Genomic DNA, 12,443 nt, shown 5'->3' on the forward strand with positions numbered 1-12,443 from the left:
GGGCTGTGTCGGCTTCAGGCCAGCAGCAACCGCGGCTTCCTCACACAACTCTGTTGATGCAGCTTCAAAGCTGCCGGCGCGTCGTTTAACTTTTTTGGTTTGACTGTTTGCTCTTCTTCGTCCGTCCGCGACAGCCAATCTGACAACGAGCGCCCCCTATCGACCCTCCAAAGAATTGTCTTACAAAAGGATGATGGATATAACATATTACAGGGTCTTTAAACGTAAATATTACACACACACAAAGAGACACACTGACACAAACACACACAGACGCACACTTGTACAGCTTTGGGTTGTTTATTGAATGAGTGACAGTTGTACAGAAATGAGCCATGAAATCCACAAAGTTTCAAAGCGAGCCGCAAGCAAAACGCTTCTGTACATTTAGATATGTTCATATAAGACACTGCCCCCCCCCCCATGGTTATTCATTCATTAAGGTCCATTTAGTTTTCTGGGGAGAATTTCTGTTTTTATCTCTAATTTCATGATTTAAATCAGTTTTTACTCTAAACCCCAAAAAGCAGATTTCAGGTTTTTGGAATTTGGTTTTCCAGAAATCTGATTCCACAGATTCCTTCTGGATGAAGATCAGTGAGGAAGACTGTGGTAGCTTCATGCCCCCCCCCTTTACATAAGTTTAAGTGTGTAAAAAACAGAAAAGCGTCACATTGAAAGAGGAACAGAAACGAATACTCGCCCCGCAGAGCTCAGTCACACTGTTGTTGGCATAAGAAAGGTGTGTGTGTGTGAGCAGAAACAGCATCTGAATGAGCCCCTCCCTGACCCCCCCTCCCCCCAGACTGAATAGAAACAAAGGCGCTCCGTCGTTCCTCCCTTCAGTCTCAAACTACGATTTTTAATCGATGAGAAAATAAATAACCGCTCGAACCGACCCCCCCCCCCCAAAAAGGGGGCGGGGGGAGGAGGCAGGAAAGAGAGAGGGAGGAACGGGGGGACTAGGCCTGAGCGTTGGTGCCATTTTTGTCCGGGGGTCCGGCGCCGGCTGGTAGGTTGTAGAGGGAGGGGGGCAGCTCCTGCTGCTTGCTGTCGCGGCGGGGGGGCATCCTCTCGTTGATGCGGTCCAGACCGCGGGCCTCCTCGAAGCTCTGGATCTTATGCTGCGGGTTGAAGCCCTGGATGGCTGCGGGGGGGGGGGGGGGGGGGGGGCACACGGGTCTGTTAGAACCGGAACCAGAACTCATCCTGATAATCAATGTGAATGTCTGTGTTTTCATCTGTGTGTGCAGATGTGTGTGTGTAGATGTGTGTGTGTGTTTGTGTGTGTAGATGTGTGTGTGTGTTTGTGTGTGTAGATGTGTGTGTGTGTGTAGATGTGTGTGTAGACGTGTGTGTGTGTGTAGATGTGTGTGTGTGTAGATGTGTGTGTAGACGTGTGTGTAGATGTGTGTGTAGATGTGTGTGTGTGTAGACGTGTGTGTGTGTGTAGATGTGTGTGTGTGTAGATGTGTGTAGATGTGTGTGTAGACGTGTGTGTAGATGTGTGTGTGTGTGTAGATGTGTGTGTGTGTAGATGTGTGTGTAGACGTGTGTGTAGACGTGTGTGTAGACGTGTGTGTAGGTGTGTGTGTGTGTGTGTACACGTGTGTGTAGACGTGTGTGTAGACGTGTGTGTAGACGTGTGTGTAGGTGTGTGTAGACGTGTGTGTAGGTGTGTGTGTGTAGATGTGTGTGTAGACGTGTGTGTAGACGTGTGTGTGTAGACGTGTGTGTAGACGTGTGTGTAGACGTGTGTGTAGACGTGTGTGTAGACATGTGTGTACACGTGTGTGTAGACATGTGTGTACACGTGTGTGTAGACGTGTGTGTTGGTGCTCAGACTCGTACCTCGTGCCTCCTCTGCCTCTACCGTTGCTGTGTAAGCGTGAGCAGAGCAGCCCAAACAGATGGAGAGAAGGTTACATGTCAGTCCTGTTACCATGGAGTCAGTCATCATAAACCCCGCCCCCCGCCCCGCCCACACACGGTAACATTCCCAGAGCTGGAACAGTTATCATCATCAGGGAGGGGGGTGTTAGAGCAGAGTCCGCATCCTGCTGCCCCACACACTGAGCTGGGGTAAACACCGGGGGGCATCAGGTGCCCCCCCACCTCTAAAAAGGCTCAATGCTGCGTTCAGGGAGCGTTGTAAAAGAGAAACTCTGGCAGCAGGTGCAGACTCCGCTGTGCTGCAGTGATGGTGTGCAGGTCGGGCGGTTAGTGTGGGGTGCAGGCATGGGGGGTTAGTGTGAGCTGGATTTGGGTCAAAGGTCATCAGGCGGTTGGCTCACCGTGCTTAAGGGTCTGTCGTCCTCCGGACAGGACTCCCAGAGGCAGCGTCCCCGTGGGGGTCAGCCCCTTCAGCTGCAGCACGCTCTCGTTCTCCTCCCTGAAAAATACACCGCCGTCACACAAACACCTCCATACAGCAGGGCGGGGGCCTCAAACCTCCGGGGCCGCTTGGTCTGCAGGGTTTCCGGATACCCTGCTGGACTCCCAGCTGCACATCTGGATCAGGTGTGTCCAGCTAACGGGAAGCTGCCGAGCCGAGCATGCTGGAAAACCAGCAGGAATGCGGCTCCGGGTCCCCACCCCCGGGTCCCCACCCCCAGGGCCCCGCCCCAGACGTGACAGTAAAAGTAATGTTCCGTTTGTCCAGCAGATGTCGCCAAAGCCACATTTACAAACGTCTTTAACATCCTATACATGAAAAACATCCAGAATGCCAATCAAAAATGCAGTCATGCCTTCGTTTAGTTTAACTCAGAAACTGATGATTTTTCAGAAAAACTTGTGTAAAAAAATCATGTTTATGTTTGCAAAGTTAAATCAATAAAAGTTTCAAAATAAAAGACATTAAAAAGTTTTTTGAATCATAGAAGTGACTTCCTCAGTCGGAGGGATCCATGCAGAGAATCAGATCATCTGCAAACATGATGGTTTTCATGACGCCATCAGTTATTAAAAACAAACCTGCAGATGAAGATTTTAAATCTGACATTTCAGAAAAAGTCTTTCACCTAAAGAATGTTGGAAGAATGTCAACAGCAGACTCCTTTATTATACATGGAAGCTTCAGGGCCGACAGCGCCTGAACACAGCGCCGTGAACAGCAGTGTTCATACGGGAAACCCGGCAAACCTCTCCTTTAGTTTAGTGGTTCTGCTCCAGTTAAAGTGAGATCAATGAAACCAGACTTAATGTTCTGAGGAGAACAACATTTCTGCAGGAGCAAAGGAGCCCAGAGGAGAACGGGAGGAAGTCATTAGCCTATAAGTAAGTGGAGCAAAGGCTGGAGGACGACTGGAGTCGGATTGGATGACTTCCTTTGTGACCTTTAGAGGAGAAGAGTCAGGTGAGGAGCGTGAGCTGACCTGAGCACAGAGAAGACGCGGGCCATCTTCCCAATCGCCCGGATCTTATTTCTGATCACCTCCTTCCTGACGGCTGGAGCGCCACCTGAGGAGGAAAACAGGGAGAGGAGATCACACGGAGAAGATCCTCCCTGCTCCGCCTTCAGAAACTGCAGCTGCCATGTGATTGGTCAGCGTGCAGAGATGACATCACACGGAGCAGCCGAGGAGGCGCCAATGTTTGGAGGACGTCCGCAGAGGAAAACCAAAACCACCGGAAAGAATGTAAAAGCAGAGCTGAGCCTGATGTCTGCACACGCCTCAGGGGGGCGGAGCTTACCCTCGCCCGTGTCGTCTCCTTCAGACATGAGCTCGTCGTCGGAGCAGATGTTCAGCACGTTCACCAGCATCTCCGTCACTGCAAACACAAGCAGAGGAGGTCCAGTTCCTGCAGCTCCTCCATGCAACACCACCACGCCACAGAGGGAATGATGGGAAATCACCCACCTTTCTCCCCGACGAACGGCAGGGACCAGGTGAAGACGTCCATGAAGTTAGGCAGCCAGTAGGGGTGGGGGGAGCAGTTGAACTGCCTGATGTTCATCACATTGTTCTCGTATTTCAGCACCGCAGCTGGAAGCACACAGACATCAGCATCCCTGAGGTCCCGCTGGTTGCCATGGTTACCTGTCGCCCTACCTTTGTTGTTGTACACGTCCAGGTAGTTGGGAGCAGAGAAGATGGTAATTAAAGACGGGAAGCCCGTCGTCTGGCTTTTTCTGTACATTCGATACCTGCAGACAGACAGGCAGGTCAGAGTGATGACAGGAGGATGCCGGACCGGACCGGACCGGACCGGACCAGACCCGGATCAGACTCACCCTGCATCCTGGGCTTCGTGTGCTCGGATTACAGACAACAGGTTATTGTTCATCAGGAAGTCACAGACCGCCGGGTAACTGAAACAGATGAGGGGGGGCGGCATCAGCATCCAGAAGAACCAGGATCCAGAAGAACCAGGAGGTTCTTTCTCCAGGAGTTGCTCTCATTTTTAAACACGTTTATCAAAAATGGACTCAAACCTTTGAAGCCATAAAGGTTTCATTTTACATGTGTGGGGGGCCTGGACACCACCACTCAGGTGGGTCTGGCTTTTGGACCCCCCACTGCAGCAGCGGGCGGTCCTACCTGTAGAAGTAGGAGCAGCCGCGGACGCTGTTGTGGCAGAAGTGCTCCTGGGTCTTCTCGGACCCGTAGTCCTCTCCGGGGTCCGACCACAGCAGGTCGCACATGGGCCCGAACGCCGGGGGCTCTTTGAACCGGTCCAGCTGCAGGACGGCAGATCAAACATGAATCAGACAGGCATGTGGGGGCTCTGACCACACCCTCCAGAGGGGGCGTGGCTTCCTCCTCACCTTTCGAATGTCATCCAGGCAGGTGATTTCGGGGCTCAGGCCTCCATGAACGCAGAGGAACTGCTGGTTGAGGAGAGCGGCCAGAGGCAGGCAGTCGAAGGCGTCCATGCAGGCGTCGTACACCTGCTCCGAGTACTTGATTTTACCTGCAGCACACACACACACACAGTCTGAGGAGGACCACTCCTGACGGAGCAGACGGAGGAGGAGGAGGAGGAGGAGGACCTACACTCCTGCTTGAAGGTGAAGTACTCTGTGAGATGTCGGCACTCGTGGTTGCCCCGGAGGAGGAACAGCGTGTCGGGGTAGTTGATCTTCAGAGCCCACAGGTACAGGACGCACTGCAGACACGCACAGGTTAGACGCACAACACGCCAGGCGCCACGGCCTCCTCTCCTGGGGAGGTCCACCCTCAGAACGAGGAGAGGAGGAGGAGGAGGAACAACATCAAACAGTCTGGCACAACAATCCACAGCATCCACAGCAAAGCATGATGGGATATTTCTGTCAATTTGAACCCCGAGTCAAACAGCAGTTCCTGAAGTAAAGAACTCCAGCTCTGAAGGCTGCTGCAAGAGCTGGGAAAGAAAAGACCCGAAAAAATCCAAAGGGCTTCCCCCTCATCCGTCTGCAGGTCTCAGGATGGGTGGGGTTTCAGGATGGGTGGGGTTTGTTCTCCTGCAGGTGACGATTGCTTCTGCTGCGATGGTTCCTCATGAAGGGAGAAGCTGAAACCTTCAAGCTCCAAAGCAAAGCTGCAGCTCCCAGGTAAGAGTTCCAGCCTGGCAGACAGTACTGAGGGCACAGGATCTTCCTCTGAGCCGTTTCCAGGTCAGCAGGCACGGTGCGGGTTGACAGTAATCGTTTAATTGGACTGGGATTTATCTGATGTGATTATTGATCTGCTGGGAACGATCCTCACTGATGCATCAACCAGAACCGCCGGCGTCTGAAGGTCAGAAGACACTAAAAACTTGAGGAGCGCCTCCTGTGGACGGGTTTTTGACCCCTCCAATGGGTCACAGAGGAGCAGACCTTCAGAACCCGACCAGCAGCAGGACAGAAGAACGTCGGTCTGCAGCGGCAGGAAGCAGCTTCTCACGTTCAGCCGCTGTTATTTTGAGGAACTGATCTAATCAGAGGAACCAGCAGAACGTGACAGCAGAACTGTGCATGAGCCGGACGCTCAGTCTGAGAGGTTTGACGCTGAGAAACGCCATCTGATGAAGACCCCTCCCCAAAACCCCCATGCAGAGGCTGAGACTGACGGGGAGACAGACACCTGACAGGAGGTCCGGCTCCAGGTGAGAACACCTGCAGGGGAAGCTCACCTCGATGCTGAAGTAGCCCCGATCCACGTAGTCTCCCAGGAACAGGTAGCGGGTGTTGCTGGGGGAGCCCCCCACCTCAAAAAGCTTCATCAGATCGAAGAACTGCCCGTGAACGTCCCCACACACTGAAACACAGACAGGAGATCAGCAGCTGAGGAGAACCCCAGAGGAGAACCACAGAGGAGGACCCCAGAGGAGAACCCCAGAGGAGGACCCCAGAGGAGAACCCCAGAGGAGAACCACAGAGGAGGACCCCAGAGGAGAACCCCAGAGGAGGACCCCAGAGGAGAACCCCAGAGGAGAACCACAGAGGAGGACCCCAGAGGAGAACCCCAGAGGAGAACCCCAGAGGAGAACCCCAGAGGAGAACCACAGAGGAGGACCCCAGAGGAGAACCCCAGAGGAGGACCCCAGAGGAGAACCCCAGAGGAGGACCCCAGAGGAGAACCCCAGAGGAGGACCCCAGAGGAGAACCCCAGAGGAGAACCCCAGAGGAGAACCCCAGAGGAGAACCACAGAGGAGGACCCCAGAGGAGAACCCCAGAGGCCTGCAGGTCTCCATAATCCTACAGATTAGTTTCTGCTGGAGGTAATAAACTCTAATAAATCTTGCCTTTTGCCAGACCACAGTTGAAAAGAAGATTTTTTCTTAGTCTTTTCTGGACAAATAAATATTTAAAATCAAATAAAGATAAAGAATATTAGAAAAGTCTTACAGGCTCCTCTGCAGTTTGTTAGTTATTTTTTAAGTTGAAGACGTTTACCGTCCCAGAGAAAAAAAACATCTTAACTTCAAATCCAGATCAACTTGATTTAAAAAAAAACTTTTTTGTGGAAATGATCAAAAATGGCTGAGAAATAAGGACTCAAAGACGACTTTGTGTTCATGGAAACTCTGAAAACCATCTGAAGCAGCTGTGATTAAAACACTTTCATTGAGTCGGAATTCCTTCTCTTCTCACTATAGACCACGTTTGCCATGTTCTAGTACTATCTGGATCTACAATTCCTAAATCCAGAGCCCTAGAAATTTCCCAGAAGTCTCTGCATAAAACCGTGTGCATCGATGCTCCCTAGATTGGCGAATATAGACCACAATGCATTGCGTCGGAAAATTGTTTACCAAATAAATGCATTCAGATGTATTTATTAATAAATCAACGTTGAATAATAACACTCATATTAATCAGATTTTAACTTTGTGAAATGTAAACCTTTGGGTTCTAACATGGCCGTGCAGGTGGGGGTGGGGTGGGGTGTGAGGGTCACCTGTGATGGGAGCCTCCACCTCCAGCATGCACTTCTCCTGCCGCAGGATGGCCGCCCCCTCGTTGATGATCCGCAGGGCCGTCTCCTCCTCCAGGCGCCCCTCCTTCACCAGGTGGGCCTTCAGCACCTCCAGGCTGGGCCTCCCGTCCACGTACAGGTCTTTGACGGACAGGCGGGTGCCGGGGGGGTACGGCACCGCTAAAGACAGGGAGACAGCAGCAGCTCTGATGAGGGGGGGGGGGGGGGGGACGCAGCATGACACAAACCAGCAAGCAGCTTTTTGACAACGGAAAGGTTGGTGGTTCAATTTCCAACAGTCACATGTCCTTGGGCAACACACTGAAGCCCAAACTGGTCAACTGCATGCCCCCCCCCCCCCCCCCCGTGTGGGGGGGTTATGAGGAGCCTCAGTCCCAGCAGGATCAGAGTCCCTGTACAGCGTTGAGCAGGGGTCAGCAACGAGGGGGGGCAGACAGCGGCACACGCCATTTTATTTCTCTATGGACGTCTATGGGTTTTTGCAGGTACTTCCTGTTTGGAACGCCACGGGGGTGGAGTCACAATGGTTAACACCAACTCTTCCTCTCTGTGTAATGGGGGGGGCTGTGCCCTGGAGGAAATACCAGCAGCTCCTCCTCCTCCTCCACAAACTGGCCCAACAGGAACCCAAAGCTCCCGCTGACTCAGGCTTTCAACCTGCATGAACAAACATGCCGCTCCCCCTCCCTCTGGGGCAGGACCCCCCCTCACACACTAACTACTTTGACAGTTTGAAAAACGTCTGCAGACATTTCTGACAGTCAGACTGGACTTCCTGTCAGATCCTTTTATTTTGAAAAACAGATTTTCTCTTAACCTTTCCCTGTAAAGGTTAAGAGAAACAGCCTATTTGTACATGCGTCTGTGCATGTGTGCATCCGTGCATGTGGGTCCGTGCATGTGCGCGTCCGTGCATGTGCGAACGTGCATGTGCGCGTCCGTGCATGTGCGAACGTGCATGTGCGTGTCCATGCATGTGCGTCCATGCAAGTGCGTCCGTGCATGTGCGTGTCCGTGCATGTGCGAACGAGCATGTGCGAACGAGCATGTGCGTACGTGCACGTGTGTCCAGAGACACACATGTGCATGTGACACACGGAGCAAACAGCTGTTTCCTGAGGAGCTTCTTCAACCTGCGTGACGCTGACACCTGTGGGAGGAGCCTGACATCTCTGCAGGTGTTTCGGGGGGAGGGGGGTGTCGCTAACAGACTCTGTTCCTTCACAAAACTTAATCAGGTCAGAACCAGAACCCCCCCCCCCCCCCCCCATGAGCAGCGAGTGATCCACTTTAGCTGAAACCAAACCAGGTCACATTCAGATCGTACCATCTCTGCAGCAGAGGAGGAGGGTTCTCCAGCCTCTGACAGGGAGGAGGAAGAACTCAGACTGAAACCAGGTGGGCAACAAGACCAGAACCAAGATGGAACCCCCCCTACCCAGAGAGTGGTAGAAAAATGAAGGTCCAGAGGAGAGGGATCAAGATGATGTTCACTGCAGTCTCCTAACGCCACGAACGCCCCCCCTTCAGAGCTTCACCCTTCAGATGACCCAAGAGTATAACAACCCCCCCCCCCCCGCAAATCTATTTCTCAAAACATGCTGGTTCTGAAAAAGTGTCTACATAAAGTGGGCGGAGCATCAAATATGCTCTTATTGATGATCAACAGAGTCACTAAGTGACTTCACACCGACGGACTCGATCCAGAACCAGGAGGAAGAACTTCTTCTGATCATCACAGGTTCTGAAAAGAACAGCTAAATCCAGCTGCTGTCCAGTCTGACCCGGTAGTGGTTCTGAAGGAGATCCAGTTCCTGCTGAGCTAGACTTTCCCCAGAGCATTGCAGCTCTTCTGCATGTCAGTCTTCTTCTGGACCCATGGGTCCAGTTTCCTTACAAAGGACCTCCACCACCTCTACTACTTTGGCAGCCCATACCATGAGCTTTTGCCGCCGTGCCCGTTAAAGTGCGAGTCAAACGTCTCCTCGTGTTCAGAAGCATCATAGTTTCTGGTCTCCAGGACTTTGTTCTGACTCGTCTTCTGAGAAGTGTCGTGTTTGGTCTTTACGCTGCCACGGACGTTCAGATGTGCTGAGGCGTGCAGACACATGCAGAGTGCGCAGACACCAGCATGCATGGATAGCCTGCAGTCAACGGCAGATGCAGCTCTGGGTTCTGTGTTTCTGCCCTGTCCCACTTGGGCCAAAAGTTTATCCAGTTTTAGCATCAACATCCCCCCCCCCCCTTCTCCTGAGCAGATACAATGACAATGAAGGCGATTCATCCATTCATTCATCCATTCCTGGTTTGCAGTTTTCTTAGAACGTTAAAACACTCGCTGCATTATTTAGACTAATGACAAGTTTCATAATTCATGGTTTATACCCCCCCCCCAGCAGCTTCACCCTACAGGCTGTCTGACTTTCACACTGGGGGGTGTGGTGGGGTGTGGTCCTGATGTTGGGCTCGCTGCGGAGCGGCATCTCTCTCATCGCTGGCCCGATGACCCAGACCCGCTCCGGCCCGCCCGTCCTCAGGCTCAACTCCGTCACTCATGACTGATGACCATCCTGAAGCTGCCAGAACAGATCAGTCACTGATCCACAGCCACGGCCAGAGGCCAGAGGCATTCTGGGAGATCCCGCCGTCACTCAGCATCATCATCATCAGCTCCTAAACCAGACAGCCGCCAACGTGAACCAAGACCTCCAGAGAACGCCATGACAGACCACGGCGAAGTCCGAAGTCCACAACTCCCCTCGATGGAGATTTAGAACCCAAATACGACCAGAACGTGGGACGTTCTGAGGCTCAGGAGAACCGCTTGTGCATCCAAAGGTTTCCTAGAAACCCTGCAGGTCTGGGCAGGTGTGCCCCGCCTCACCTGTACAGGTTCGCTGACCCCCCCCCCCCCCCCGCGCGGTTGTCATGGAAACAGGTGGAGCAGCAGCCACAGTCCTGCACAGGTGAGCCGGTCACGGGCGGTCCATGACCTCCTGAGGGATGCAGCTTTAATGCCGCGGCGCTCTCCCGCAGATAAGCCTCTCTAACCCGCTAAACCCATCAAACGCAGACGCCCGACCTGTCAACACCCAAACACCACGCCCTGACCCCGCGTGCGGCAGAGCTCTGGACCCGCACGTCCGGAACCGTCTGTTCAGGAACGAGCCCGGGACTCGACCTGCTCCCTAAGAAATTCGGTATATAAGAGCCGGTACCGTCTCTCCCCCTGAGCCCGCCTGTCCTGGAGCTTCCAGACGGCGACAGACATGACCCCCCCCCCCCCCCCCGGACCAAAAGGCAGCTGTACGGGGACCGGTTCGGTCAGCCAACCTGCCGGACCGACAGAGTGAACCGTCCGTCTGCGGGACTCGAGAGTCCGCTGTCCCGCACTTAGCCCGCAGTTAGCCCCCGCTGACTTCCTGCTCCCGCAGAAAAATGTCAAAAACCGACAGGAACTCACCTTTAATGGGTCTTTCTACGGTGGACAGCTTGTTCTGGTCTTTAGCCGACATCTTCCTGCTAAGCGAGCAGCGGCCCGAACTGGAACTGGGTTCCGAACCAAACTCTAAATTTCGAACTAGCTAGCAGCTAGCTGGAGCGGGCTAGCCGCGCGAGCTCACGGCGCGGCTCGCGGCAGCACAGAACACGCCCGGGCTCGGCTTCCAGGCGGACCCGGACTAAAACCCGGACCGGGACGGTACGGGGGTGTTCTCGTCCGGCAGAAGCGAGCGGTGCCCAGCGCCGTGCTACACGGGGCGGGAATCCCGAGCCGCCGTCACTCTAAACGGGCTGAATCGATGGAGAAGGAAGCGGCCCGGAGAGCGCCGACGTCAGGCTCCAGCACGCGCGCCGCGCCGCGCCTCAGATCATAGCCCGCCTTGATCCCGTTAGTATCGGGCGCCGCGCATCTGTTTCGGGCCGCTGCCTTTCGGATTCGTGTCTGTCTCTAATGGTGATCCGATGTGCCGTTCAGACCCGCTGTCGGATTACAATAATCCGCCGCAAGCGGATTTCCTACAACATGATTCTGAGCAGGTGGTTGTGGGTAATGTAGTGTTGTGGTTCGACGCTTCCGCATCTTTTCGTGAGCTGCTGCGGGGTCCAAAAAAAAACACAAGCGGCGCGAGATTTTAAGATACAACAAAACACTTTAAAAGATGTATTTTTTCTCAGTTTTGTTACACAGAAACTTTAGAAAACGTATTTTTCTGCACATATGGAGAACAGGCAGGATGGAGAAATGCATGTATAGATTATATGATATTAAATTCATGGCATTTCAGAGATTTTTCCAGGAGGACTCGCAGAAATGATCGTTGCCTTCAGGACCACCGTGACCTCTGCGTGGGGCATCAGCTCATTTTGGGGAGCAGAACTCTGCGCGACACCACCAGTTCAGACAGCGTCGCAACAGGCGCATGCGCAGCCTCCTGACCAATCAGAGAGCCGGTTCCAGTCCAGGATGTGGTTTCCGTTTCTCCGCTCCAAAGCCCGCAGAGTCACGCAAATGTGAAACGGAATCAGAGAAGAAAAGGATTTCAGAAAGGTTTTCATCAAAATCCCGAGATGAAAAGTTTTTCTAACCAAGTTCAAGAAGGATGTGGTTCAGTTCCCCTTTTAGACACGCATTTCCAAATCTATTTCAGACCAGAATATTTGTTATGCAAATAATAAGGAAATTCATATTTTAAAATCTATTTTACATGTAGAATCACAAGCAGTTTGCATTGTTTCTGTGTGTTGGATTAAAAGTCACGATGAATAAATGTTTGTTGTACTCATTTTTAATTTTTACTTTGACGTTTTAAATGGAGTCGTGGTTCTGGTTCTGATGGACTGGACCATAAAGACCCGCGGTGGGGTCCAGCTCCCTCTGGTGGTTGCTATTCGAGCTACACGAACGCAACATTTGAGTTTTCAGATGTTTGACCCTTCCGAGGTCATCCAGACTGATCAGTGTGTCACATAACATCATCAGAACAAAGTCCAGGGTTCTGAAGGCCTGGTCCAGTTCTCTGTGGTCCTCTTTA

At 52.8% G+C, this 12,443-nt stretch overlaps 1 protein-coding gene across 2 annotated transcripts; it reads right to left on the reverse strand.

The window, feature by feature from the left end:
• Positions 1 to 281: 281 nt before the first annotated feature.
• ppp3ccb (protein phosphatase 3, catalytic subunit, gamma isozyme, b) lies at positions 282 to 11,456 on the reverse strand. 2 transcript variants are annotated; one of them, XM_023960718.2, is made up of 14 exons: positions 10,874 to 11,456; positions 7,372 to 7,569; positions 6,103 to 6,227; positions 5,001 to 5,112; positions 4,772 to 4,917; positions 4,545 to 4,684; positions 4,238 to 4,315; positions 4,056 to 4,150; positions 3,864 to 3,989; positions 3,697 to 3,774; positions 3,378 to 3,462; positions 2,295 to 2,392; positions 1,852 to 1,878; positions 282 to 1,147 (listed from the first exon to the last, which is right to left on the reverse strand). In XM_023960718.2, the coding sequence occupies exons 1-14, from the start codon at positions 10,923 to 10,925 to the stop codon at positions 963 to 965; spliced, it is 1,545 nt and encodes a 514-aa protein (XP_023816486.1). In that variant the 5' UTR covers positions 10,926 to 11,456; the 3' UTR covers positions 282 to 962. The 2 variants fall into 2 exon arrangements, with proteins under 2 accessions (XP_023816486.1, XP_023816487.1); XM_023960719.2 differs by lacking the exon at positions 1,852 to 1,878.
• Positions 11,457 to 12,443: the final 987 nt, after the last annotated feature.

This window comes from Oryzias latipes, chromosome 12 (assembly GCF_053564925.1).
Source record: "Oryzias latipes strain Hd-rR chromosome 12, Olatipes_Hd-rR_3.1".
NCBI classification, from domain to species: domain Eukaryota; kingdom Metazoa; phylum Chordata; class Actinopteri; order Beloniformes; family Adrianichthyidae; genus Oryzias; species Oryzias latipes.